General features: G+C 46.7%; 1 protein-coding gene across 5 annotated transcripts; it reads right to left on the bottom strand.

Annotated features, from left to right (window-relative positions):
- On the bottom strand, window positions 1-26,614 carry SEMA4F (ssemaphorin 4F). Of its 5 annotated transcripts, XM_045079070.1 has the most exons (15): window positions 26,327-26,440; window positions 24,659-24,709; window positions 23,930-24,081; window positions 23,210-23,269; window positions 22,874-22,972; window positions 18,140-18,233; window positions 8,442-8,561; window positions 8,190-8,341; window positions 7,369-7,547; window positions 7,006-7,153; window positions 6,677-6,899; window positions 6,426-6,535; window positions 6,154-6,314; window positions 2,612-2,670; window positions 1-2,364 (listed from the first exon to the last, which is right to left on the bottom strand). In XM_045079070.1, exons 4-15 carry the CDS (start codon window positions 23,258-23,260, stop codon window positions 1,754-1,756), a joined length of 2,007 nt encoding a protein of 668 aa, XP_044935005.1. In that variant the 5' UTR covers window positions 23,261-23,269; window positions 23,930-24,081; window positions 24,659-24,709; window positions 26,327-26,440; the 3' UTR covers window positions 1-1,753. The 5 variants fall into 5 exon arrangements, with proteins under 5 accessions (XP_044935005.1, XP_004742323.1, XP_004742324.1 ...); XM_004742266.3 differs by lacking the exon at window positions 24,659-24,709 and having other exon boundaries at window positions 26,327-26,614; XM_004742267.3 differs by lacking the exons at window positions 22,874-22,972; window positions 24,659-24,709 and having other exon boundaries at window positions 26,327-26,614.
- Between the last annotated feature and the right edge of the window lie 839 nt (window positions 26,615-27,453).

Genomic DNA, 27,453 nt, shown 5'->3' with positions numbered 1-27,453 from the left:
TACTGGTGTAGACACTGCTTTATTGTTTACATGTCTTCCCATTCAATCCTTGCAGCAACCCCGAGGTAGGTATTACTATCCCCACTTTACAGCTGAACAAACCAGTGTTCCTACATTAGATCACTTGCTGAAAATCATACACATATTAGTGGCAAAGCCACTGGTAATTCCAAACCCAAGGGGACTCTTTTGAATAGTTCACAGGTTGCTGCCAAGGAGAGTAGAGCCAAAAACTTCAACTGGGAGGGGTTGGACCATTCACTGGAGCTCAGGGAATGGGGGGAGAGGTCCCTCACCAGGGATGAACGAGGCACATACACGGGCCAAGACCAGAACCGAGCAGGAGAAGCCTAGAGCAACTGGGAGCTGTGAAGCAGGAAGAGGTCTTTATGTTTGGTAGGAGTTGATAGTATCTTCAAATACACGCAGAGCCCAGCTTCCAAGAACCGGAGAAACAAGAGGGCATCCAGCAGCTGCGAGTCCCAGGGCTGACCACAGGGAACGGGATGGTAGGGCTGGAAGAACTGCCGCTCATTGGCACTCCCTCATCTTGACCACTGGGTGGCGACCTCGAGGCATAGTCCTTTAACTTGGTTAAGGCCTTGAGAAGCTGATGAAAACCATACCCACCCACCCCATTCCCCATAAAAATACAGACTCACATGTACCAACAACATTTTGCATACGATTACAGGGAGTCCATGGACCCCAGGTGGAGAACTTCTAACTTAGGGCAAAGGTGTCAACCTGAGTAAAGTCACTGATACAAACCTATTTTTATGCAACTTGTATTTCCTATGACTGTTCCCCTTTTGTTGTCCCTTAATACTTAGAAGGTTGTGAAGTCTTTTTAACGGGAGCCAAAGAGAAAGAACAGCTGTGTGTGGCAGTGGTGGCAGCCGGGAGGCAAAAACAAAGAATGACTGGGTCACGCGTACCACTGTCCCGCCCGCCCAAAAGGTCACTTTGGGAGTTTTTCCTCTACTCAAGAGAAGGGTTATAGGTGATGGGGCCCAGGTGGTGGTTTGTTTCTTTTTAGAAAGTAAAGCCACTCCTTCACTGGCTACAGGGTCTGAAGTTCTGCAGGCAATGCCTCATTCCCACCTTTCCCCACCTGCCCCCCCGGGATATACCTGAGCACTGGGTCTGACCCCCAGGGGTACACCTGAGTACCAGCCCAGTCCTGCATGCACATGTGGCCAGGCCTTCCACAAACACCTGCATACTGACACTCACTTTCATGGAAGGACAACTGGGTTGGGGGACATCTCAGGGCAGAGATTTTATCTTGCAACATGGGGATCATGCACTCCCCACAGAGAATCCCATAAACTAAGAGAATGAACAAAGGAACTTAATGCACACTAGCCCCCACTGCCTCTAGCGCTCTTCCTTCCAGCCAGGGCCCACCAGAAGGCAATGTCAAAGCTACGGCCCATTCCCCAACCTCAAACTAACAGCCCAAGATAGGGAGCCAAGGCTGAAGGAGTTGCAGCGGTTCAGAGGGCAGAAGTGGGAAAAGTCCTGATTCACTGGAGAGAGCAGCTCTGATCTCTCATGAGAATCAGGAGATCAAGCACAGGCCTGGCTCCGAGCCCAGCCAGGCCCAGAGAGGGCAGACACGGAAGTCTAAGTGATGATGCAAAGACCAAAGAGAACTCATAGCCCATAACCATCTTCCAGGCTCAGTATCCCCAGCATCTCAATGGTCATCCCCCTCCAGTGGTCACCTGTGCACTAGCAGTCACTTGCCCTAGATGGACGTTTCATCACATGTGGCTAGAGGAGCCCCAGTAAGCCGAATGTGGGCTGGGCTCGGACAAGGATCGAGCAGGAAGGGTGGAGGGAAGCCACCAAAGCCACTGCCCCTCTTGGCCAAGGCCAGGGGCAGCCGCTCATCTTCGGGAGAAGGCGAGGGAGGGTCCTGGCTGTAACTTGTGGTCCCAGATGGGGGTGCCCCCAGATCCAAGCCCACCTTGTCTCTAGCCAGAAGCTCCCTCTGTCGCCGTCGTTGCTGACGCCGGCCAATCAGAAGAAGAGTCAGCGATGCTGCAAGAACCCCCAGGAGAAAGCCGGCCAGTCCAGCACCCACTGTGTGGGCCTGACTTGGGGGACCCCGCTGGCTGCCCCACACCAAGCTATAAGCAGCCACCACACGGGCCGCGCCCCCCTCCTGACATTCGCAAGCGTAAGCACCCAGGGCGCCTGGGGTTACTACCACCTCCAGCCCATCCCGCCGGGGGGGAAGTGCAGTCACCCCACCAGGCTGGTGCCACACACAGGACGCCCATGCCGAACTTGGGGAACATGGCAAGACCACGTGTGCCGCTGTAGCCACAGGAACTTCAAACACTACTGGGCGTTCTGCGGAGAGAGAGCAGAGACACGAAAGGCGGTAATGCTACTGGCTGGGCTGTAACACGGTAAATGATGGCATGGTATCAGACCCAAGAAGGGGCTGTGGGGACAAAGATACAAAGGAGGTGCCCAAAGACAGTAAGACCATAAGTCACTGGCTGCCATATCTTCCAATTTTTAAAGTGGGTCCCAAATGGACAGCATTCTAGCCCCCTTCACCCACTCCACCCACATTCCCCTAAACCATACAGACCTCCCGGCTCTTTGGGACACAAAGAAGACACATCTGCCGACTCTATGTCTTGGACCAGCCTGTACAGAAGAGAACACTTGGTAAATCCAGTGCCAGCATCCCCTTCTGATTTCCTCAGTACCAATGAACATTCAGTAACAGAATGAAATCACAGCCCCCATCCTCTCATAAATCACTCCTGAAACTATCCATCAACATTCTCTTAATGTAAAATTTCCCCCCAGTACTCCCTTGACTATTCATGACACTTGCCAAGTCAATTCTAGACGTATTTCCAGCAGACCACAGAGAATTAAATTTGCAGTAAGTCTGTTGGAAAGGTGTTTGGAGGGCACTTTTTAAAAATGCATACTAGTGTTCCATGAAATGTATTTGGGTATCTGTAACCACAGGATTTCTCTGGGGAAGAAAAAAAAAAAAAACATAAAAACTACAGTTAACCTGTTTTCTATTAAGAGAGAAAACTTCTTTTCTATAAAAGTTAATCAAAATTCTATGAGGGTCGGGGAGATGACTTTTTGTTTCATAAAGGCTGCTCCTCTCTATGGAGGAAATTTCTCTCTCCAACACCTGCTTCAAACAACACAATCCTGGTACTTCCAGGATATGTGTGGACTGTGCCTGACAGCAAGGCAGACTGCCCACTCCGAACTCCCTGTCACCACTCCCCAGAGGGAGACCTTCCCCAAGCTATCAGTGGAGATCAAGTTCTATCTGAACACACAAAAGCCTCAAGCAAAGATAGACTCCATTTGAGTGTGAATGCCTTCCACATGAATTAAGGTCCCTGAAATGAGCTCCAAGACTGGTATAAATACATTACAGTCTTCTGGGTAAAACCAAGGTCACTTAGTTTGGCTGAGAGTTAGGAACATGGAGAGGCCATATGTGAAGCTATAGCCACGGGAACTCCACAGTTTCTTTTACTCACTTGTATGAATTGAGGTGTGGAGGATAGAGATCATAGAAGTACCAACTCCGTGGGATGCCTGGGTGTCTCAGTCAGTTGGGTGTCTGCCTCTTGATACTGGTTCAGGTCATGGTCTCAGGCTCCTAGGATGGAGCCCCACCCACTTCACCTCAGACTCTGCACTCAACAGGGCATCTGCTTCTCTCCTTCTTCCTCTCCCTTTGCCCCTCACCCCTTACATGCACTCTCTCTCTCTCACATAAATTTTTTAAAAATGAATTAAAAAAAAAGAAATACCAACTTGGTAATTTCCTGTATTACCAAGAAATAAACTAGTGTATAGACATACCTCACACCCCCCAAACATATATATCTTAAGGGGACCCTGAGTACACAGGATATCCAAAAACAACGAAATTCTTATTTTAATAGGTATTAAAACAATAAAGCACTTGCCTTGTTGTAGCATTTAGAAGTTCTCCCAAAAGAAACCACCAGATCAAAGTTCTTAATGAAAAACTGATTCCCCAAAAAAGTCTTTACTTCTAAAATTTTGGTAGCCTTGTGGTTCAGTAATATGTACAAATATACTGTAAATTAACTGGGCTTCAAAATAGGAAATCTCAAAGTAAGTTTGAAAAAAATACTTTCCAAGCAATCAATTAAAAATGTTTCATCAAAGGGAATATCACCAAAAATGTCAAAGACTTAAGAAAGACGCTAATTTAAATTGATGGACATTGTCTGGATCCTAACTTAAGCAACTATCTTAAAGTATACGCTGGCTTTGAGAAAACTGGAAAATTGGAACACTGACTGGATGTCTTGTCACATTAAATTTATGGGATAATAATGATAATACGGTTTCATTTTTAATTCCATCTGTGTTAAAGATGTATACTGCCAGATTTATGGATAAAGTGATATGATGTTCAAGATTTGCTCTAAAACATCAGGGAGTGAGTGAGGGTATTGGTGAAGCAAGGTCAGGAGTTGATATTTGTGAAGTTGAGCAACAGGTGATAGGAATTCATTGTATTATCCAAATTTTGAATGTTTGAAATCCCTTATAATAAAATGTTTTTTAACAGAGTTCTTGTTGGGGGCAGGGGACACACCTGGGCGGCTCCGTCAGTTAAGCGCTGACTTCAGCTCAGGTCAGGACGCCAGGGTCCTGGGGTGGAGCCCATGGTGAGCTCTATGCTCACTGGGGCATCTGCTTGTCCTTCTACCCCTCCCTCCACTCATGCTCGCACTCTCTCTCTCAAATAATAAATAAAATATTTTAAAATTTTTTAAAAGAAAAAAATGAGAGCGAGTCCTGACCTGAGGGAGATATATACTGAAATATTTCTGATGGGTTTGATGCCAGGGATTTGCTTCAATGTGACATACAATTTTAAGCTGGCTGCTGAGGGGAAAAGAGATGGTCGGATGCCCCAATGGTCGAAGGAGACCAGTGAAGAGATTGCCAGAATAATCCAGTCAAGAAGTGATGATGGCTTGGACTAGGGTGATAGCAGCAGAGAAGGAGGGGAATGGCTGTGGACTGAGGATATGACAGATGGAGCTAGAGTCAATACAAACTCACGACAGCAAGGGCAATTCTGGCTTGGGTGGAGGTCCCTTTCTTACAATGATGAAAATCACAGGTAGAGCACATGAAGGAAAGAGGAAACAACAGTGTGTGCTGAGACTCGCTAAGCTTGAGTTGCCTGTGAAGCCTCCCAAGGGACTATCAGGTAGACCGCGAGGCAGGGAATCCCACAGGTCAACTAAAGACACATCAGTGGTGGTCAGCGGCACTCGGTGGTAAAGATAATGGGAATGTGACCACTTCGAGAGTGTGTGGAAGTGTAAGAGGAAGGACTGAACCCCAAGGAATACCAACATTCGGAAGTGGGATGGAAAAGGAATCAGTAAGGGAGACAGACTGGTGGGGGCAGGAGGAAATATGGGATTACGCAGGGTCACAGAAGGCAAGAGGATCGCAAGGAAGTTCAGAGGGAGCAGTCAAGAGTGCAAACACTTCTGAGAGCTCTTATAAAGTGAAAACTGAGAAGTGTGTGCAACCTGGAGGTCAGTCTCACAGTCAGGGCAGGTCCAGCAGAGCGGCAAGGATACGGAGGAGGCAGCACCAGGCAGTCAGAATGGACTGACAGATGGACACACAAGTGACACAAACAGAAACACACACACACACTGGGCAGCATTAATAGATGAGATACTTTCTTTTTAAGTAGCTCCACTTGGGGATGCTTGGGTGGCTCAGTCAGTTATGCATTTGACTCTTGATTTCAGCTCAGGTCATGATCTCAGGGCTGTGACATCCAGCCCAGCATCGGTCCTGCACTGAGTGTGGAGCCTGCTTGGGATTCTCACTGTCCCTCTCCCTCTGTACCCCAACCTCACCATCTGCCCCCACCTCCAATTCACACTCTCAAAAAAATAGAATAAAATAAAAACGAAGTAGGATCCACACCCAACATGGGGCTTGAACTCCTCACACTGAGATTAAGAATCGCATGCTCTACTGAGGATCCAGGTACCCAGACAGACGAGACAGACACAAACACGTGGATGGGCGGGTGCCCTGGGACAACAGGCAAGAGACCAACGCAGCAACACTCACCCGCCATGCTCGCCAGCATGGGCCACACACGCACCCAGCCGGAGGCTCCAGGCACAGGCAGGGTCTTGGGCCAGAATGCATTCTGAGCAGCTCTGGAGACGGCCACAGTTGGTGGTGTTCACTTGTGTCACCTCGGTTCGGGAGCCCACCAGGAGCCAATTCTACAGAAAGAGAGTGAGGAAGAAGACACCGGCTCTCCCAGACCTTAGAGTAACAAACTGGCTCTGGACTCAGAGGAACCCCCATCACACTCCCCCAAATCTATAACTCACCTGATACAATTTCATACTCTCAACTGGCTGTGGCTCTGGGAATAAGGCCAGATCCTCCAGGACGCTGAGCTGGGCTCCAATCCGCACAGCTCGGTGGAGGTGTCCATCCTCTAGGAAGCAGACAGGTGGCCAGACAGAATGACAGAACCGCCCCTGTGCCTGGCGACACTAACACCTGTACGCGCAGGACCCGCTCTGTGACAGGAGCACGTGTCCCCTGGGTGGGCTCCTCGCTGGGCCGTTAAACATACCTGTCCCCAGGTACAGCACATCATACTCTGTCCCTGAGAGGCTGGTCACCCTGTGCGCCACAACTCGGAGATAGGCTGTATCTGTAGTGACGAGCAGGGGATGGTCATCGGTTGGAAATACTGGCCGGTCCATGAGAGGGTGGTCCCGGATGAAGGTGAGCACACGATCAGGCAGGGAGAGCGATGAGCCAAACTGCTGGAGCTTCATGTTGTTGGTGAGGCACTAGAGGAAACACAGAACAGGGACAGTTTCCCAGGGGCCAGGAAGCATCTGTGATCCCTGGTCGGGCCCTTTCTCTGTGAAGTGAAGAGACGTCCTACCCCCTCACCTCTCCAGGTCTGGGCTGGGGGACATCGTTGTCCATGACAGGCAGTCCCCTGTTGCAGTCATGTTTCAGCTCTCTGAAGGAACCATTCAGCACTGTCCGAATGTCTTGGGGTTGGAAGGCACAGACAGCAGAGATGGCCGCCCCCTCCCTGTAAGAGTCACAGGTTGGAAGCAGATATTTGCAGGGAACATGGGAACAGCAACTCACCCCTGACAAATAAGAGGACCCATGAGAAAGGCAAAGGGAGCCATGAAGCCTGCTCCAGGGACAGCCCACCCCCTCTGAAGCAGGCAGCACAGACACTGCACCCATCCCTTATCATCCCCCACCCCGTAACTCTCCCCCACACCAGGCTCCCCTCACCACTGGGAGGAAAAGATGCCATAAAAGATGGGGGTCTCCGATCCATGCTCAGGTCGGAGAATGGCCATGTCCTGCAGGACACTGGAGGCCCGGCCATGCTCAGGGCCTGGACAGAGTAGGTCAGCCTTCAGAAAGGTCGTCCATCTGTGCTGGAGGGTCTTCCGGCCCCCAAGGTCTCCCTGGGGTGACAAGTGCATGGGAAATTCTCTTTAGAAGAACAACATTGTGGGAGGCATGTGGACACCAAGAGAGGTTTCCCTGTCTTCAGGGCAGACACAGACAGATGGGAAGACAGATGCACAGAAAAGCAAGGATGGAGGTACAGAGTACTATAGGGGATAAGGAGATCCAGGGTTGGATGGGGTCACAGTAACAATAGCAGTGACTGAGTTCGTTGCGCAGTTATGAAATACTGCCCTATAAGCTTTCCATGAGCCACCTCATTAAGTCCTTGAAACAACCCTTATAGCTAGAGGTCATTACTATCCTCATTTCACAGGGGAGGTTCAAAGACGCTAAAGGAGCTGCCCAGAGTCACAGAGGCAGGAACTGGTGGAGCCGGGACTTGAATCCAGGACTAGCTCTCAAAAGTTCCTGCCTTTGACCTCTCCACCAGTCTACCTCCTGAGGACAGTCTGTCATAAGGGTAATTATAGGGGTGAAAGGCCAGAGCCTTTCCCCACACTCCCCAAGCTCCCAGAAAAGAAGTTGGGACAGAGGAAAGAAGGAGACAGAGGACAGACACAAAGACAGAGGCCCAGAGAGGAAAAGGCAGGACAGGCAGAGCAGAAGAGGACAAACAGTTGGAACAGTGGTCTCACCGCACACACACGGGCCACCCGTGGGACCTTAATGCGCTCATATGAGTCAAATGCTCGGGAAGTCTCCGTAAAGAAGAAGTAGATCTCGTCATCTCCGTCTTCATCCCCCCACTCTGCTGGGCTCAAGGCCACGGCTGCAGCAAAGGCTGGGGCTGGGGAGACCAGTGGACTCAGTTACTACAGACACAGCCTGGGGCCACTCGGCCTCAGCCAGCTCTGTCGCCCACCGAGCACCCCTCCCCCTCTCCCCACCGTTAAGCCAGGAGGGCAAGGTCTCTGTCCGAATCCAGTCCTCCGTGCGACCCACAGCCCTGGAGATAATCGGCTCCGTCCCCAGGTAATTTTTCACAGTGGCAGCATAGAGGACGCCCCCTGCAGGGCGACAGGGAGGAGACAGGCTGTCAGAGACGACTGAGGGAAGCCAAGGGTTGCAGACACAGCAGCATCTCACTTCCAGTCAACGTAGACACAAAGCGCTCCAGGGTGGGAAAGGCCACCCGTGTTAAGGGAAAACTGCCGGCATGCTGATGTGCAGGAAGGAAGAGGAAGGGCTGCCCTGGTGAGAATCAGGCTTTGTCTGTCTGTTGGCTTGTTTGTTGTCATGGCTGTTTTGGGGCCACCTCTATTCCATACTGTAGTGATGGCACCCTGACACTCCAGGAAGGGGGCTCGCTTTGCAGCATGCCCGGTCTGACTTCCGCTTTCCCACTCTGGCACATGTCTCAGGGAACTGGTGCTCTTTCTGAATGGGGGTGGACCCTGCTCCGGAACCAGTCACAGCTTTAGGGTGTACCTGCACCCATTGGGGAATTGATCAAAACAGAGGTTCCCGGTCCCCGGGCCCAGTAACTCTCACCCAGCAGAGTTAGGGGAGGGTCCAAGAACTAAGTTTAAGCTGCCCGAGTTACCCTCATGTGGGTGATTCAGGACCTCCCTTGGAGGAACACCAGCCTGCGGGATTCGTGAACGCTGCACAGGCAGCCAGAGAAAGCAGCGAGGAGGAGGACCCTCTCTCCTGGTACAGTGCAGGAGCACAGGTGCTCCAGGGATGGTGGGGACTGGAGAAGACAGAAATCACAGATCCCCACTAGGAAGGGGAGGTACAGCTCTGTGGGAGGAGTCTAAGGCACCTATAGCCGCCCTATAACACAGACAAGTGCTCACATGCAACTAGGAGACAATAACTCAGGGGTAGTAGGTCGTGAGCCCCAGAGGAGTTCTGAGTCTCCCAGGAATTCTGGAGAGAACAGAGTGGCATTCCTTCACCACCCACTACGTCTGAGCCACTGTGCCATGTGCTGAGCACAACACTGCCTCCAAGAGCTCCCCCTTCGAGTGTGGAAGACAAACATGGGTTCAGGTATCAGAAGACACTGGGGGAGCACAGAGGAGGACCCAGCTACCTCTAAATGGGGGGGAGCAGCCCCCAAGAGGTGACATCTAAGCTGGGTCTGAGGAAGGAGCAATTTGCCAGGGGGCTGGACTGCAGGGGGGAAGGCAAGCAGGTGGGGAAGAGAGGAGCCACGTTCAGGGACATGGGGTGCTCCCTGTAGTTGCAGCTCTGGCGGAGGCCGGGCGCCTGCTGGGCTAGTGAGCAGAGCTGGAGGTGAAATGTGGGCACCCAAATGTGAAGAGGCTGCTCTGCCACAGGATGTGGACTTTATTCTCCAGGTAAGAGAGAAAAGTGCAGATTTTCTTGAAGGAAAGAGTGGCATGACCAGTTCTGGGCTTTAAGAAGATAATGCTAGTTAAGTCCATTCACACACTCCAGGCAAGAGTGGAGGCCGGAATTAAGTAGCAGCAAAGGAAAGAAAATGGTGTAAAAAAAAAAAAAAAAAAAGGTAAATAAAATAAAAGGGCTCGATTGGGGGGATATTTCTGAGGCCGAATCAATTAAAAAGATTTGAAAGTCAACTGAATATGAAAGGTGAAAGAATGGAATAAAATAATGTCTTTAAGATCTCCAGCCTCTAAGACGGATGACAGCAGAGGGTGATACTCTGAGCAAAGCCAGGAAATGAGAGGAGAGAACCAGAAAAAGCAAGTAGTTGGGATTACCAGATGTGGAGTGTGCTGAGGTTGAACTCCCTTCAGGACATGTGATTGGAGACTCTGGAAGGCCATCAGACAGACGGACCCAGGCAACAGGGCTAGTCAGGGAACTGGGGAGTCAGGCTTAAACCTGGCCATGAACATGACAGCCAGGGAGAAAGAGGAAGTGAGAAAAAGGTCTCTGGGGATACCACCATTTCAGGGGAGAGGCTACTGAAGACAACGTGGAAAATCAAGTCCGAGAGGCTAGGGAAGCAAGAGAGACTGGTGTGCTGCAAGGCGGTGCAGGGAAGGCCCAGTGCGGGCCATGCAGACTCATGAGTCTGGAAGGAAGGGGGAGAGCAGGGCCACTCTGGGCGAAGCACCAGCACCCTGGGGTCACAGAGGCCTGAGCAAACTTGCTTGTCTCAGGTGCTGGAAAAATAACCACTATTTTAAAAAATACTTCCTACAAAGCTAAAAAGGGTCAGAAAGCCTCTGAGGACAACAGCAGAGGGTTAGAGGGTTGGGAGGTGAGACTATTCTATCCCTGGAGATGGTGAAAAGAATCCAAGTGTTCTGGAGCTCGGAAGGCCTGGCTTTGGACCCTGAATACTTACAAGCAGTATGATCTTGGCAAATAAGCTTCAGGAACCTCCAACCTAGAAGGGACATAATACCACCCTCCACTCAGAGCCCTGCTGAGGGTTAAATGTGATCCAAACGTAGAGCCCACATAGGGCCTGGCACATGGCCGCCATTCAGTGCACGTATTGATGCTCTTTGTGAAACCTCAGAGACCACATGCTTGAGTTGTTGCCAGAAGGGGGGCTATAAAATAGCACCCCATTCCCTCCCAGAGTACTTCAGGAAGGACAAAACCAGGTTGAGGGCATGGTCTGACAGCACGCGGAACAGGGAATAAGCCAACCATCTGTACTTCCAAGGCGGGTGGAAAACTGATCCGGGGGCGCCTGGGTGGTTCAGTGGGTTAAGCCTCTGCCTTCGGCTCAGGTCATGGTCTCAGGGTCCTGGGATCAAGCTGAGCATCGGGCTCTCTGCTCAGCAGGGAGCCTGCTTCCCTTCCTCTCTCTGTCTGCCTCTCTGCCTACTTGTGATCTCTGTCTGCCAAATAAATAAATAAAATCTTTTTTTTTAAAAAAAAGATGGAGCATGGAAGCTGTGTCATGGACACCTGAGAATGGAGAGAGCTCTGTGGAGGAGACAGTCACAAATATTCAGGAGCATGACTTGGTGCAGGCGGTGGTAGGGAGTGGCTACAAACAAATATTTTGTCAAGACCCAAAAGCGGGTGGAGGTAAAAGGTCCCAAAAGTTTCTAAGGGATCAACAGGGGGATCAACAGGGGGATTAACGGGGTCAGTCAGGAACTCCGGAGCCCAAAATTGCCAAAGAGCACACTCACTTGGAGGGAAAGAGCAAAAGGTCACTGACCTAAGGGACAGCAGGAGGGGTCAGACACTCTGGGGGGAAGCAGCAGGGTTCCAGGTAGTCCAGGAGTACCAAGGGGCTTGTAACACATGCACACACACGACCCAAGGAAAAGGAGCAGCAGCCATCACAGTCACAGTTTCAGGAGGACACAGCATCACCACATGTCCTAGATTCTCCAGGACGGTCTCAATCTCAAATATTATGTTTCATTGCTCATATAACAAAATATCACTGTATGTGCTATCATTGGCAGGTTAGTACTGAATGAATCGATTCAGTAAACATTGAAACACACATTTGCTATTGGCAAAAGAGAATGATGCCCGCAGTGCTGAATTCAGTGAAAAAAAAAATACATCAGGTATGATATAACCCTATAATTTTAAGACACGTATATGTCTGCAGACATAAGAAAGATGGGAAGGAGCGACAGCTCTACAGTGTTAATAACACATTTCTGATTAATGGAATTACAATGATTATTATTTTCTCCTTTCTACATTTTTGTACCCACTGAATGTTTGTTGCAGTTACCGTCTTTCACTTTTATGTCCCTCCAAATTAAGATATATTTCATTTTGGAAATACCAAGGGGGAAAAAAAAGACTGAAAGAAAGCCACAAGAGATGAATCACAACCAAAGAAACATCACAATCAAAAGTGGGAATACAGCTCTCCTCACCGAAGCCTAAAGCCTGAGACTTAGGCTTCCCAGATGTGTTAGCAACAACACTGACAGCCTCACACACATCATGGCAGTTTGCACTTCCCTGCACAAGGGAAGGTGCAGGTTTGCACCCCTGCACCTGGGGTTTCAATTTTTCACTCTCTAAAGAAGGTGTAATTAATAGGATTAATCATTCATTAGCTTTAAAAAAAAAAAGGATTTTAAACACACCCTGGCCTTCCTTCCTCCACTCCCTTTTCTTCACACAGTCAAAGCTTTCCAAGATAGCTAGCTCCTAGCCTAATAGTCTCCATTTCCTTATCTAAGGATGAGGCCAGCTGGATACTTTTTTTTTTTTATAGAACAGCCTACGATGAGGACATAATTAGCTAGTTGGAGATGCAGCATTTATTCTACCTTTTCCTTTGTTGTTCACACAGCATTTCTAACTGTCTTGTATCAATGTGTGAATGCTAGTCTTGGAGCAAACACGCCCAAATTTAAGAGGTAGGTCTAAGGGGCACCTGGGTGGCTCAGTGGGTTAAAACCTCTTGCCTTCAGCTCAGGTCATGATCCCACATCAGGCTCTCTGCTCTGCGGCGAGTCTGCTTCCCCCCTCTCACTCTGCCTGCCTCTCTGCCTACCTGTGATCTCTCTCTGTCAAATAAATAAATAGAATCTTTAAAAAAAAAAAAAAAGAAAGAAAGAAAGAAAGAAAAAGAGGTAGGTCTGACCCCAAAATGCCAGCAGCACCCAGTATATCAGGAACTTTTGCAGTGCTTCTTGGCAGATGCAATCATCACAAGATACCATGAGAGCAAACAGAGATGATTAAACACAGGACAGAGTCCCAAAGAGAAAGAACAAATACTCCTTCCTCCTGCTCTTCTCAATAAAAGCCCTATCTGTTACAGGATGTTGCTAGGAGAACAGAGGATAATTGACTGCTATCTCTAGCTGGGGTACACGGGAAGGTAGCAGCACTGTGTACTCAGAGGAGGAGACTCTGGTGGTGGAGCAGGTTTGGGGAAGGAGAGTAAGGATGATGAGCTTGGTTTGGGGCATGCTGACTTTGAGATCTGTGGGACAACTATGTGAAGATGTCTGGAAAGCAGCTGGAAACATAGTCTATAGCTCCACATAATGTCTGGGAGGCATCAGAATGCAGTGGAAACAAATCTGTGAGGCTGGTTGAGACCACAACCACATAGAATGAGAAAAGAACAGGACCCTGAGAGGGGGTCCAAGGAACACCAACCTTGAAAGGATGAGTGGAAGGCAAAGACCCTCCAGAGGAGACAGAAGGAAGTGCCAGTGTTCTTAGGCTAATGTGAACATTACCATCAAATTATCTGCATTTTTCCAAACTGGAACAGTGCAAAAAGAGACACTGAGAAAATGCTAATTTTATCTAAGTGCATTACAAATACATGTCATATTTGAAGACAAGATTTCTAAGGCTTTTTCCTAAATAAATGCCAGTACTAATAAACACATGGAAAGTTGTTCAACCTCACTAATGGAGATGCAGGCAAAAATACATAAAATTGGGCTCGGAGGAGGTCATAATGGACTGTATTTTTTTTTTTTAGATTTTATTTATTTGACAGAGAGAGATCACAAGTAGGCAGAGAGGCAGGCAGAGAGTGGGAGAGGGAAACAGGCTCCCCGCAGAGCAGAGAGCCTGATGCGGGTCTCAATCCTAGGACCCTGGGATCACGACCCGAGCCAAAGGCAACAACTTAACCCACTGAGCCACTCAGGTGCCCAACTGTATGTTTATTAACTGTATTCCCTGGGACTGACAAGGATGCAATGAAAGAGGGCCTCTTGTCAATGCTGGAGGGACTAACTGGAGGGCAATTTGGCCAAATCCATTGAGTACCATAAAAACCTTTACACTCTTTGGCCCAGAAATTCTACTTTCTGGATGGACTCATATGCAATTAATTAGATTTGTGTAAGGGATTTAAATAAACATTTCTGTGAAAAAATTTCCCCTGCAGCAATATTTATAAAAGCAATCATTTATCTTACATTTTGAACGTATAATTATATGGGAATAGACTGTGCTAATTCAAGTGATGGGAGAGTATGCAATCACTAAAAATCATGTTTTGAATAATTAATTCTATGAGCAAATGTTCAGTATACAAAATTAAGTGGCATATGTACAATAATGCCAATGTATTACAAATATACACACGGACAAACAAACACAGTAGAAGAAAATACTCAAAAACAGTGGCTACCTGGTGATAACTGAATTACAATTGGCTTTTCAGTTCCTTCATTATATATTTCTATATTTTCTCAATTATCCACAATGCACACTGTAATTTTTAAAATTTAAATGAGAAATACTCTGCTATTACATTCTAATAATATTTTCATTACTAAAAGCTCTTCTTTCTATTTCAAAATACCTCTATTATACTCAAGGACATTTTTATAAATCCTAACTGGGAATTTAAGTTCTAGTTCTTACATAATGTTGTCACTACTATCTATACTGCTATTTTCAAAACAAAGGGGCAGCAGGATATAACAAATCAACACTGAAAGCTCCAACTGAATACTGGCCCTTGGGTCAAGCTTAAAGAAATTTAAATTATAACCCTATAAAGTACCAACTTCAGAAGAAAATGTATAATATTGGTATTGACTGTGATTTGGATCGAAGACAGAAAGAGACATGGAGAAACTAGCCATTCTAAATAGTTAGAAAGTGACTTCTATAGTCATTTCCATCAGTTATCAGATGAAAGGCAACCTTAAAATAAAAAAAAAAAAGATTTAAAACCCTTTTGAGGGGCGCCCAGGTGGCTCAGTGGGTTAAGCTTCTGCCTTTGGCTCAGGTCATGGTCTCAGGGTCCTGGGATCAAGCCCCGCATCAGGCTCTCTGCTCAGCAGGGAGCCTGCTTCCCTCTCTCTCTCCATCTACCTCTCTACCTACTTGTGATCTCTCTCTCTGTGTCAAATAAATAAATAAAATCCTTTAAAAAAAAAAAACCCTTTTGAAAAATGTCTTTCCTTTTTGAAAATGTTCTTTTGTCATACAATGATCTTATTTACGAAAGTTGTGTTCTTAAACCACATGCTAATATGAATTCACCTGCTGACTGGAACACAGAGATTACATGCAGAAGACAGAGTATATATATATTACTGCTTGAAATAAAAAAGTATGTTAATTGATTACCTTAGAGTTTGTAATTAAGAAGTCATTTTGTTAATAAAAAATTATGTAGAATCAAGAGACAACCGATAAAACTGATAAATCTTTCTTAATGACCCAATGGCTGGCTCAGAGTTTTGCCAAAGATGCTAGATAAAAAGCCAAGAAAACTAATAACTGTTTCTATTCAAAACATGTATGACTATAAACAAGGTTTCATCAATTTCAACTGCAGGTGAATGATAAAAATGACAAATCTTGTATTTATCAGATTGAGAGTTTATGTTCATTTCCAAAAAGTTTTTGTTATTTTATTACTTTCCAAAAAGGGAAGTCATTAACTGTAGGACTAAGTAATTTGTATAAATAGTTTTTAAGACTTTTTCTATAAAGACCCAAGGAAGAAAAAAATTTCACTGTTAGATCTTGTGTCACAATTTTTGTTATTCATAAAATGTAGCCCAAAAGAATGGGTAAAAATTAATTTTACAACAATTAACAGCAAAAGTCAGTAAAGAAAGAAAAAGTAGTACAATGAATGCTGCTGAGTCAACTGATTAGCTAACTGGGAAAAATAAATTTAGATCTTCACCTCATGCCATTCATCAAAGTAGGTTCCAAACAGATCAAAGAGTTAAACATTTGGGGGAAAAATTTGTAAGAAGAAAAATTTTTATCTGCTCTCTAACTGAAGAAGGATTTAGCTTAAAGACAAACATAACCACAAAGGAAGAGATATAGATCAGAACACATATCCCATCTGATAATTGGCCCAAGAATATGAGTATTCTTGGATTTACCAAATCCAAGAATATATATTTGGATCTATATACAGGTGTGCATATATATATGGATTTACCAAAGAAGAAATAAAAATAAGTACTAAAATATGAAAACTTCCTAATATTAACTTTCCTAATATTCAAAGAAATATAAATTAAAACAAGGTGCCATTTTTTAGCCTCAAATTAGTAAAGATTTTTCAAAGTGACAACAATAGTATTCTAGTGAAATTTATGTGAGAAAAAAACAAAACACTCTCGTTCTGCTGATTTAGGGTGTAAATTGGTACACTCTTTCTAAAAACTCAATTAGCAACAAATAATGAGTCATAAAATGTTCACACCCTTTGATAGAGTAATCCATTTCCAGGAATCGTGAGATAATCTAAAATGAGGACAAAAACTTATTTACAAAAATGTTCATTACAGTGTTATGGGTATTAGCAAAAGCTTTGAGATAAACTAAATAAACCTGGAAATCAAATAAACTTAAATAAGTGACTTGGGACTGCTTCATTAAATTATGGAATTCTCACAGGATGGGTAGCATCATATTATTAAAATTTTTCTTCACAAAAAATTGTTTAATTGGGTGTGCCTGGTTGGCTCAGTCGGTTAAGCATCTGTCTTTGGCTTGGCTCAGGTCATGATCTCAGGGTCCTGGAATCGAGCCCCGCATTGGCTCCCTGCTCAGCGGGGACTCTCTTCTCTCTCTCTCTTTCCCTCCCTCCTTCCCTAACCCTCCCCACTGCTCATTCTCTCTCTCAAATAAATAAAATCTTTAAAAAAAATTTTTTTAATTGCATAAAAATGCCTATGATACAAAGTTTCATGACAAAACTCAAAATTAAATCCATGTGGCATGACATTTAAAAGTTTTACAATATACACACACTCATAAAATTTCTATTTACCTGTTTATTTTACACTATTGCGAGAAAATGGCTAGACTCTCACTGAATTTGAAGGGTGTATGTGGGGGTAGTCTGACCTAAAAGATAGGCTACGTGCCACACAAACAATTCACTTTGTGGTTGCTACAGGATTATGTATTCTCTAGAAAAGATTTAGGGACCAACTGTGATTGAACCATTGCACACTTGAACTGTATACAGCTTGGTCAAAGGAAGTAAGAACAGGAATTTGTTTAATAGTCATTACCGATTACTGATTCCTCTGAGCAACAAAGGATTGGCCAGCAAAATTTATATGCACAAGTGCATATGCAAGGACACACACACATTTATTTAAAAAGCTAGAAAGAAATATCCCATACTATTGGCAGTGGTTTTCTGAAACCCTGGAACTATGCAAAGCTGGTAGATACCAGACACGTAAATTCCTTCCTCCAGTCAAACTATTCACATTGTCCCAGGGCTCAAGAGCCACGTGTAGCTCGTGGCTACTGTTTTAGACAGCACAGACGTAGAACATTTCTGTTGTCCCACAAAGTGCTTTTGGACAGCGCTATTCTACAAGATTTCTTAGGTTCTTCTCCGTACTTTTTCTAAATGTATTGCAATATGCATTGTAGTAGATTCCTCATATAAATGGGGGTGGGAGGGACAGCATTATGAGAAAAGAAAATGAGGTTAACAGAGCAAACACTCACACTAGAGGTGCAGAGAATACATACTCTAGAGAAAACCCAGGGGAAGAATCTGGGGAAAAGCAGGAGGGCACAGGCACTGTGGGAAGAATAGGAAAGGCCAGAAAGAGACAGGGGAATAATAGACATTGCAACAAAAGGAAAGAAAGACACAGAAATCCCAACAGCAGGGGTGAGGAAGGAGGCAATTACAGCAAAGAGCCCCAGGTCCTGGGCTCTCCCCACTCACCAGCCATTACAGCTGCTGACCGCTGAGCTGGCTCAAAAGGACATTTCCCCCGGCCATTCTCAAGTCTTTCAACCTGCTGGAAACTGGACACATCCTACAGACCAGAAGGGGGCAATTGGTTTAGGGTCATGGACAGGCTCATAGTGAGAATTACAAAGATGGTCAGATGAAGGAAAAGTTCAATTTCCATTCATCTCCCATTCATCTGCTACCACCCCCATAACTCCCAGTCTGCTGTTCTGATTCACCCACCCATTCCAGCATTTCCCATCTCTGCCATCCCCCTTTTTGCCAGTTTATTCCTCTTCCCGCTATTCCCCTAGTACCAACACCCACATGCCCTGCTGAAGGAATCCCACAGATGGTCCTAGAAGACACTAAGAGGCCGAGAGGCAGATCTTTCCTCCGAAATGCTGGGCTTTGCAACTGGCTGGGGACTATGTGACAGGACAGGGAGGACGAAGGGAAGAGAACAGGCCTCCTGACAGCTGGAGTTCTTAGGAAGGGTAAAGAAGAGTACAGGCTAATATAAGATCATCTGAAGCCCAGAGACTTAGAGAGAAGGGCCTTCCTCCCTCTACTCCTACCCCAAGGATAAAGGACAGGACCAGAGTCAAGGATACATAGAATGGGGGAAGGGAATCTGCAAAGTTAGCGAAGACTTGAAACTCAGGTCAGAATTTGAGGCTTTGGCAAGTAACCGCCTTCTTCATTCAGCGACTACAGCAGGACTGACCTGGACAGGAGGCGAAAGATGAAGGAGTCCGCCAGGACTAGCCAGAAATTACCTTACCTGAGCACCAGCACTAAGCCAGCCCTCAAGATAATATCCAAAAATGGAAACCAGGGATGACTTCAACCAGAGACGGGCAGAGAAGTTAATGGTTAGGCTGGTTAGGAATCGAAGTTATGGCATGAAAGAGGCAGACACGACACGTCCAGTTCACTAGAGAGGGCATATGGTGTCACTGGAGCACAATTACACTGATGGTGGATGGAGGAGCCGCACTTAGCCCCTGAGTGTAAGTATACTATGGGCCCATTCTGACCACTTGTCTAGTAACTACCGTCCACAAATATGGTTTTGTTTTACCAAGACAGCCTTGAACAGGGCCTGTTAAAATAAGGTGTGATCTGAGGTCCCCAAAAAGGGAATACTGGCTCAAGAGAGTCTTCCAGAATGAATGAGCCCACAGGGGCACAAGCAGCCCAGCTGGGTGGCAGTGAGGGCAGCCTAGCCTGAGAAAAGAGATGGATGACAGCTCAGTGAGAGATTACCAAGATGCTTGGGCACTTTGGACAAAGATTAAAAAAACATGCTGACAGGGTTCTTCTTATCCTGTCCCCAGAAAGGCAGCAGTAAGCTCCTCCTCTCCACACTGCCTAGCCATGCCTGCAATTTACGCCACAGGTTAATATACCTACAGTATCAGTCACTGCCTGGATAAATTTTTGAGCAAGAGACTGACAAAATGGCTCCCCGTTGCCTAGAATACAAACCTGTTAGCCCAAATTACTTCCTTTCTACTGCTCAAAATGAACACTTTCTTCCAACCAGACCTGGATCCCTTGGTATTCCCAGAAAACAAATCACGCTCTCCCATTCCTGTGCCAAAGACTACCCCCTTACGTTTCACCAAGGATCCCTTTTCTCAGTCCTCATCCTCCTCATCTTTATGGTGCAGCTGGTAATTCTGGCTCACCCCCTCCTTCAAATAGTCTGTCTTCTCTAATGAAAGTCTACCACCCTCCCCTATCTAATTGCTGCTTCTCTATCTCCTTTGGTTGCTTCTGTTTTCCTTTCTAGACCCTAACTATGTAAAATCTATCCTTAGTCCTCGTCACATATACTCCAATGACCTCACTCATTCTTACATTTTCAGTTAGACTTTTTTTGCAAATTATTCTTCAAATTCTCTGAAAGTTTCATGCCTTCCAATCTCTGGTCTGTGTCTGCACTTGGCAGCTGGACTTCTTCACCCAGATGGCCTATGAGCCCCTTAAAACTTAGTAGGTCAAAACGAGTCCTCATTCAGTTTCCCCAAATGGCATCACTATATTATGTAGGCTTATAATTTTTGAGCAAGTGAGGCTCCTATTAACTAGATAGGTTATGATTACTGTCTCATCAAAGTGACATTTAGTTAGGGTCTGAAGGGGATAAGACCCCTCCACTACAGTCTCTGCTGAAGGCTGGGATTCCTCATTGTATCATCAGTTGTGCAGAAGCCAAGTCCCTCCAGATGAAAGACAGAGCTAGTCAGGAAGGCTCTCAATGAGCTGTCGGGCTGGAATCCATCCTTTGGCTTTGGCCAAGAAGAGTTCTTGAGAATAAGAATGCACCTTCCCCAGATGGTTAGGGGGAAAAAAAAGAAAAGAAAAGATGGTCCCCGTCACATAAAACAGAACAAATGTCACAAGACACTGAAACCAGATAAGGTGTTCTGTGCTGCAGGCTGGATTAGAAGAACAGGATTGTGGGGCAGAGTGACACATAGCTGGATTTAAATCTTGACTCTGCCTCTGCCAGCTACATATTAGACATGGTGCCTAACTTCTTAGAACTTCTATTTTCTTGCTTGAAAAATGGAGATAAATAATACCTAAATATCACAGTGCAGTGCTAAGTACTAAACTCGGTCTCGAATATGAAGTCCATAGTACCACACCTGGGACAGAGTACATCATCAACGCAACGGAAAGTCTTGTCATTGCTATTGTTAAGTCCAGCATTCTCCTCTGTTAACTGCTAAAATTCCCTCAACAAAGCCAACTAATATCTTTTCCTCCAATGTCCAATGAGCTGTCACTGAATGGCAGCACTCCACATTGTTAGAGCTGGGGGTTGGGGGGGGTCCAGTGCTTGAATTGCCTTTTGCAAGAACTTGCATTTCTCTGAGCAATCAACTCTGAGTGAGTGGTCAAAGCTCGCACGTAATAGTTATACATGGTCTCAAAGTCATCACTCTGGGATGAGAGAGCTTCAGTCCTAGGGATAAGGCAAGAACTTGCTTAAACAGAAAGGAGTTGCCAGGTAGCAGGATCAAACAGTAAAGGCACGAGAGCATTGAGGATGTCTAGAGGGCAGTCTTTGTATATGGCTTGACGAGTTAACACAGCTGATTTCAGGGGCAGGAAGCTGTACCCTATATTCTCCTACAAACACGCTTTGACCAAAGGATGGTTTTTCATTTCAAATACCTGCTAAGTAGGAGAGTTCAGAGAACAAGATCAAAGTCATGGGAGTACAAAGGCAGACCCTGTGCTTCACTCTGGTTGCTGAATTTTCTCATGAATGGATAGGAGTCCAATCCTGACAGGATGTACAGAAAACATTTTATGTCTATACAATCTAACAACAATTAGGGTCCCCTCAGGGAGCCAAGGAAGAAGAGAAAGCTCTAGGAGACTAACTGAAAGTGATCATGATGTCTCTGAGCCATGGTGCCGGTATTCATACCCACAGGGTCCCCAAGTGTGTGTAAGCCAGAAGAAGACCTATGTGGCAAGGGTAGTTCTACCACTACTTCCCAAGCTTCATGAGAACTGTAAGAAAACCATACCCTCAACATCACCTGATGGGATATAGAGATTTTCAATACCACCCCGAACTGGAAACCTTCCCAAGATGAGGAAGCTATCCACACCCCAGTGAAGAGTCTTTCATCCACATTACGAAAAGGACACAACCAAAGACCAGCTAACCTCGGGGGCAGCCCAGATGGACTGACTGGGGCAATCAAACATATAAATTACAGCATTCGAAGCCAGAAATACGAGGATCATCTTCAATAAGGAGGGGTTTGGACAAATGCACTGATGAGATCCAGGTGGCAAGGAGTGCTCCAGTTTGCAGAAGGGGTAAGTCAGAATCTACGATTAAGGATCAGGGCCAGGAAAGGGAGTCATTGCACTCCTCCTATTGTTCGTTGGAGCAGGAAGGAAAGCCACTGAATACAAAGAACATGGGAGGCTTTTGACTCATCCTAGGTTCCTGTCACAAGTGTGTGCTGGCAGAGGACCAGTGACTGCTGGATAACTGATGGGAAAAGCTGAGAGTTCAAAAACATCAAGACCTTCCTGAGATGCCATCAGTCCCCTTACCTCCAGAAGCCATGACTAGCCTAGAGGTGATCAGGGGTACACATGTCCCAAGCCTGCCTGAGGGTGAGAGTAGAGATGCCTAGGGCTCCAGCAGCAATGAACAGGACCCAGAAGAAAACGTGACTGACAGAGTGCCCACTTTGAAGGCAAGATCCGGGTACTGTATTAGTGGGCAGTGACCTCAGAAGCCATGAGAGCTGAGGGTCACAGCCCACACAGAATGAAGTTGGCAGTGGAAGTGGGAGAAGGGAGTGAGAGAGAGTCACATGCCCTGGGACAAAGAAGCAGGCATGGATTGTGCTGATTAAGAAATGGACCTAAGCTTCCTGGACAAAGTGTACACAGAGCAAAGGAAACATGAGTTACTGGCCTCTGAAGTCTCTCCTGGATTTATCCTCTCCGGGGATTAGTTAGCATCCCTAATTCCCTTCACCATCTCTCCTCTCTCTACACTCTGTATACCTTACCTTCTACAGACAACCTTCTCCCGCTCCCATGGCAGACAAAGGCTCCACCCTGTGAAGACATCCCTCACCCCCAACGTGTATCATGCACAAGTGTTGCCTTAAGCATGCCCCCCCTCATGGTCACTCACAGAAGACCCTTCCCATCCTCCCACCCGTCACTCACAATAACCCCGCACTTCGGATCAAAAGCGAAGGTGCCACAGGTGAGGAGGTGAGAGGCATTGGCAATGGCGAGAATCTGGACAAAATTGTGACATTCGTCCTGGGGGTCAGAGATGATTAGAGAGAATTAGAAGCAGCAGGTACAATGAAAGGTAGGGTAGGACAGTTAGAGGCAGCTCTGGGACAGTTAGAGGCAGCTCTGAGATCAGAGATGACTGGTGATGACATGGCGTTAGAGTCCCTGGAGATGGGAGCACTGCAGGGGACAGACACAAGAGTCAGGGACTGGAACTAGATCTCAACTGACACTCAGGACAGGGACGAGATTCACACCTACCTCCTTCTTGCCTTTTTTCCTGCAGTTCTGTCTGTGGGCTTCAGGCACCATCCAGTCAATCTGAGAAAGGAGAAGTAACTGTTTCTTCCAGATTCTCCCCAAATTCCTCCCAAGTCAGGGTAGGTCAAATAGTTCCACAACCTCCATCAATTTGAGAACTGCAGAGCCCCCCACCCCCATCCCAACCCCGACCACCACCACCACTGATCAGAGCATTGTTTTTTAAACTGGACATCTCCACCCATTAATGAGTAATGAAATCAACTGCTTTTATTTTTAATGAAATAGGATATATCAGAATGTATCACATATAGGGGAGTAGATATTATTTCAAGAAAGGGTTCTTTCAATACACACTTCCTGTCCTGGGTCAAATGCATCAAATATTTCTTACTAAGGAATGGTCAAAAGAGTTTAAAAGCTATTGCCCTAAAGAAAGGTGATTCTGATGATTCCTCTGCCCACAGTGACCTGAAACCTCGTCACTGTGGCCTCCTCCCTTGTCATGAACCTCCCTCATAGCCTCCTGAGCCACCCCACCTCTGCCATCACCTTTAGCGAAGATAATGAACATTCTTCCTATGTTCAATTTCACCAACACTCCCCCTCCTACCATCACTACTGTTACATATTTGGTTATTATGAACAGTCCCCCATCAATCCCAAAAAACTATGTATCTAATCACATGCTCTGGGGCCATCCCCACTTTCATCTCTCACCCTGCGGGGTCTCTCCCCTGAGAAGGGCAGGGATAAAGCGAAGATGGTGTCCCGGGCGCCGACATAAAGCGTATGGGAAGCAGGATCCACAAGGAGGACAGAGTAATTATATGTCTGAGGGACAGTGAACCGGGTGAGATAGGAGTCCGCCTCTGGCAGGAAGAGAGGGTGAGAGGGGAGAGTGATATCAGCCATTGCTTCATAAGGGTTGGGTCCACAAGGACACAGCTCAAGAGCTCAATTTCTGTTTTCTTCAAAGTACCATTTATTTAGCAGCCAGGAGGGTGAAAAACAGAGCTTTTCCAGGCCAACTATCAAACCTCCCCAAAGAGAGAGGACTGAGGAGGCCAGAATATTTAGCACACCATGCAGTCAAGTATGCTTTTTCTATAAAAATGGAATGCTTTATTAAAATAACAGCATAAATATTAAGTCTAATTTCTATTCATAGAAATATGATACATAATTTGAAAATTCCTATAGAAGGTGTAAGTACTCCCCTCTCAATTCTTCTTTTTTTTTAATTATTACTTATTAGTAACTTCTTTTTACTTAGAAGGGAAACAATTCACTCTTTTCACCAACACTTTAGGAGACTATCCCCTGTCTCTCCCACTGCTCTTGTCCTTCCCAGCCCCACCCCATTTCCACCCAGAGAGGTAAAGGGTAGACAGGAGTGTGCGCTTTGGAAATGGACCAGCCTGTGTTTAATGTGGCTCTGTCACTTACCAGCTGTATGTTCTTGAGTAAGTTACTTGCCCTGAGCATCACTTCCCTCACCTGTAAACACCAACAACCAGGCTTGTTGACAGAATTAAGTGAGATAACATATGTGGAAGCAACTGACATGTACTACATGTTTCAAAATGGCTCCTTTCTTTCTTACCTAGGCATGTGCTCCATTTGAGCCAAAGCTAAACTTCGTATCATCATTCAAAACTCTATTTAAAGATGATGACAAATAAGTTAGCATGAATTTACCTTCTTAGCTCACTCTGGGGCCCTTATCCCTGCACCAACACAGCTCTACGTGCTACACCCTCTCAGCCACCCTCAAGACAGAATGGCTCCAAGCCATTCATTCCTAGCTGTGCTGATGTATGGGGCCCCACCCACCCCATCCTCCCACACCCAAATTCATGTCTATGCTGTACCTGGCTATACTCTCATGCTCATTTTAAGTCCTGGAACACCCAAATTCCCTGCATATCCCCAGCTCCGTTCCACTCTGCTATCTAGACTTCTCTGAATTTCTGGTTATCAACCCAGCCAGGCAACCTCCATTCTATCTTGTGGCTATTGCTTGAGCACAGACAAATCCCCAGTCTCTGACCACAAGTTTGTCTTCTGGATTCATAGCAACCCTAAATGTCACTAGTCTGAAGTTCAGACTCTACACTACTATTGCCCACTTCTGAGGTTTTGCCAATAGGTTGTCCTTTCAGCTTCACTAGCTCTGTCTGCACAGGAAGCTAACACTCGTTGTCCACGGAGAAGAAAAGAAGGTCAGTGGCCATGCTCACGCCCACCTCAGCAGAAAGCCATTAAAGTGTGAATCACTCCAATGACCATTTTTAACCTTGTGGCATCCTCTGCCTTCTTCCTCATCTCCTTCCTTTTTTTTTTTTTTTCTTTTCTCCTTCTGAATATTTTAGAAATCATTTAAACAGAATTTTAAATCAACTCACTGAACGGTTTCCCAACGTTCAGCGTAGGGAACAAGTAGAGAGCAGGCAATGCTGAGGAGTTAAGAAGGTTACGATGGATCATGGTCCAGAGAATGGGAGTTTTGTCAGAGCTGTGAGAGGCCTGGGAAGTGGGTTAGGGAGAAGAGGGCTACCAGCAGGGCAAAAAGGTTGCAGGCAGATATAAACGATGATAAAGGGAATGGATTTGAGAAGTGAGCAGATGGAAATGCTGAGCTGCAGAAGGATGGGCGGCTTGAATAGAATGACAGACCAATGAGTTTGGCAGAAGAACAGGCGTCAAGCTGGCGTGAGGGATATCGGTGTACGTTTGGGAAGACAGAATAGGGGAGAGGGAACTCAAATGGAGGACCTCAGGAACTCCCCATCCGCTGCCCGGGGCTCAGCGTCCGCGTCTGCCTGGTGAGGGGCTTAACCCTCTTTCGGTTCTGCGAGTAAAGGCCGCGGGATCCACCGGGGCGTGTCTTGGGAGCCGAAGCGCGAAGCAGGGGAGCGATACGGTGGGGCAGCACCGCGTGGGGGTCCCGCCTTGGTCCTGGCGGGGCGTGGGCGGCGCGGGACGCGGTGCGCTGCGGCGCGGGGCCCCACTGCGCCTGCCCGGGTCCGTAGGCAGAGCAGGTGGGTGCGGGCACCTGCAGGCGGGGCCCGGGCGCGGGGCGAAGGGCTGAGGGCGGGGGCGCCCACGCCTTACCGGAGATAGGAAGCGAGGTCCTGGGCACCGAGCGGGGGACGCGGCCGGATACTGGGCCGGTCAGCACCGCCAGCAGCAGCAGCGGGAAGGGCGAGGCCGGAGGTGGCAGGGAGCCCAGGAGGGGCAGCGTGGCAGAAGCCAGCATCTTTGGCTCCGCCTGGCCGCTGGGTGGGGCGCGTCCTGCCACCTGCGCTCTGAGCCGCGGCTCTGCCGGCCTCGGCCCAACTCGGATCTCCTCGGTCCGGTTCGGCCTGCGTCGGCCAGACAAGAACGCAACCCGGCTCCGCCCCTTCAAGAAAGGACTAATGGTCGGGCCGATTTCCTCCTCCAGCCAATCGGGGTTGGGTGGAGGCGGAGCTAAGGGGCGGAGAAGCCCAACCCAGGTACGGGAGGAGTTAAGCCTAGGTATAGGTGGGAGTTCTGCTTCGGAACTGGGCTGGAGGCGTGGCTCCAGGTCTTCCGTGGCAGGTTTGTTCAGTGGGTTCCAAAAGCTCGAGTACCTGTTATCTGTACCGATAGGGAAAATATGTGTGTAATGGGTACACACACCAAATTTCTCAAAAGCATTATTTTAGCAAGCATTTAACAAATAACTGCAAATAGATAATTGCAATGCAAAGCGATTTAAGTTTGCTATAATAACGTTAAATAAATGCTCAGAAGATTTAGGTTTTGCCTGAGCGAATCAGAAAGGTTTCACAGAAGTGACATCTGAACTAAGTGTTTAAGGATGAGTAGGCCTTTGAGAGCAAGGGACAAAGACTAATATGGATATATCCGCTTGGGAATCCTACAGACAAGACAAACACGAGCCTGAAAATAATCACTATCTCATCCCAATCCTTCCTATTCCTTCTTCAAGTACTTAGTACTCCAATTTATAGCTTTGCAGGTAGTCTTTTCTTTCTCCTCTTTCATCCCCTAGATAATCTTTGGTTATCTAGGCTAAATAACAAATGTAACAAATTAACATCAAAATGTAGTGGCTTAAAACAATAAATATTTATTATCTCTGACAGTTTACCTGTGTCAGGAACTCAACAATAACTTAGCTGCGTTGTCTAGCTCCCAATCTCTCAAGAGATTATAGGCCTGGGATGCCTGGATGGCTCCATTGGTTAAGCATC

This window comes from Mustela putorius, unplaced genomic scaffold (genome assembly GCF_011764305.1).
Source record: "Mustela putorius furo isolate JIRA1106 unplaced genomic scaffold, ASM1176430v1.1 tig00000281_pilon_pilon_pilon, whole genome shotgun sequence".
NCBI classification, from domain to species: Eukaryota; Metazoa; Chordata; class Mammalia; order Carnivora; family Mustelidae; genus Mustela; species Mustela putorius.
This window is presented reverse-complemented; position numbering and strand designations above follow the sequence as displayed.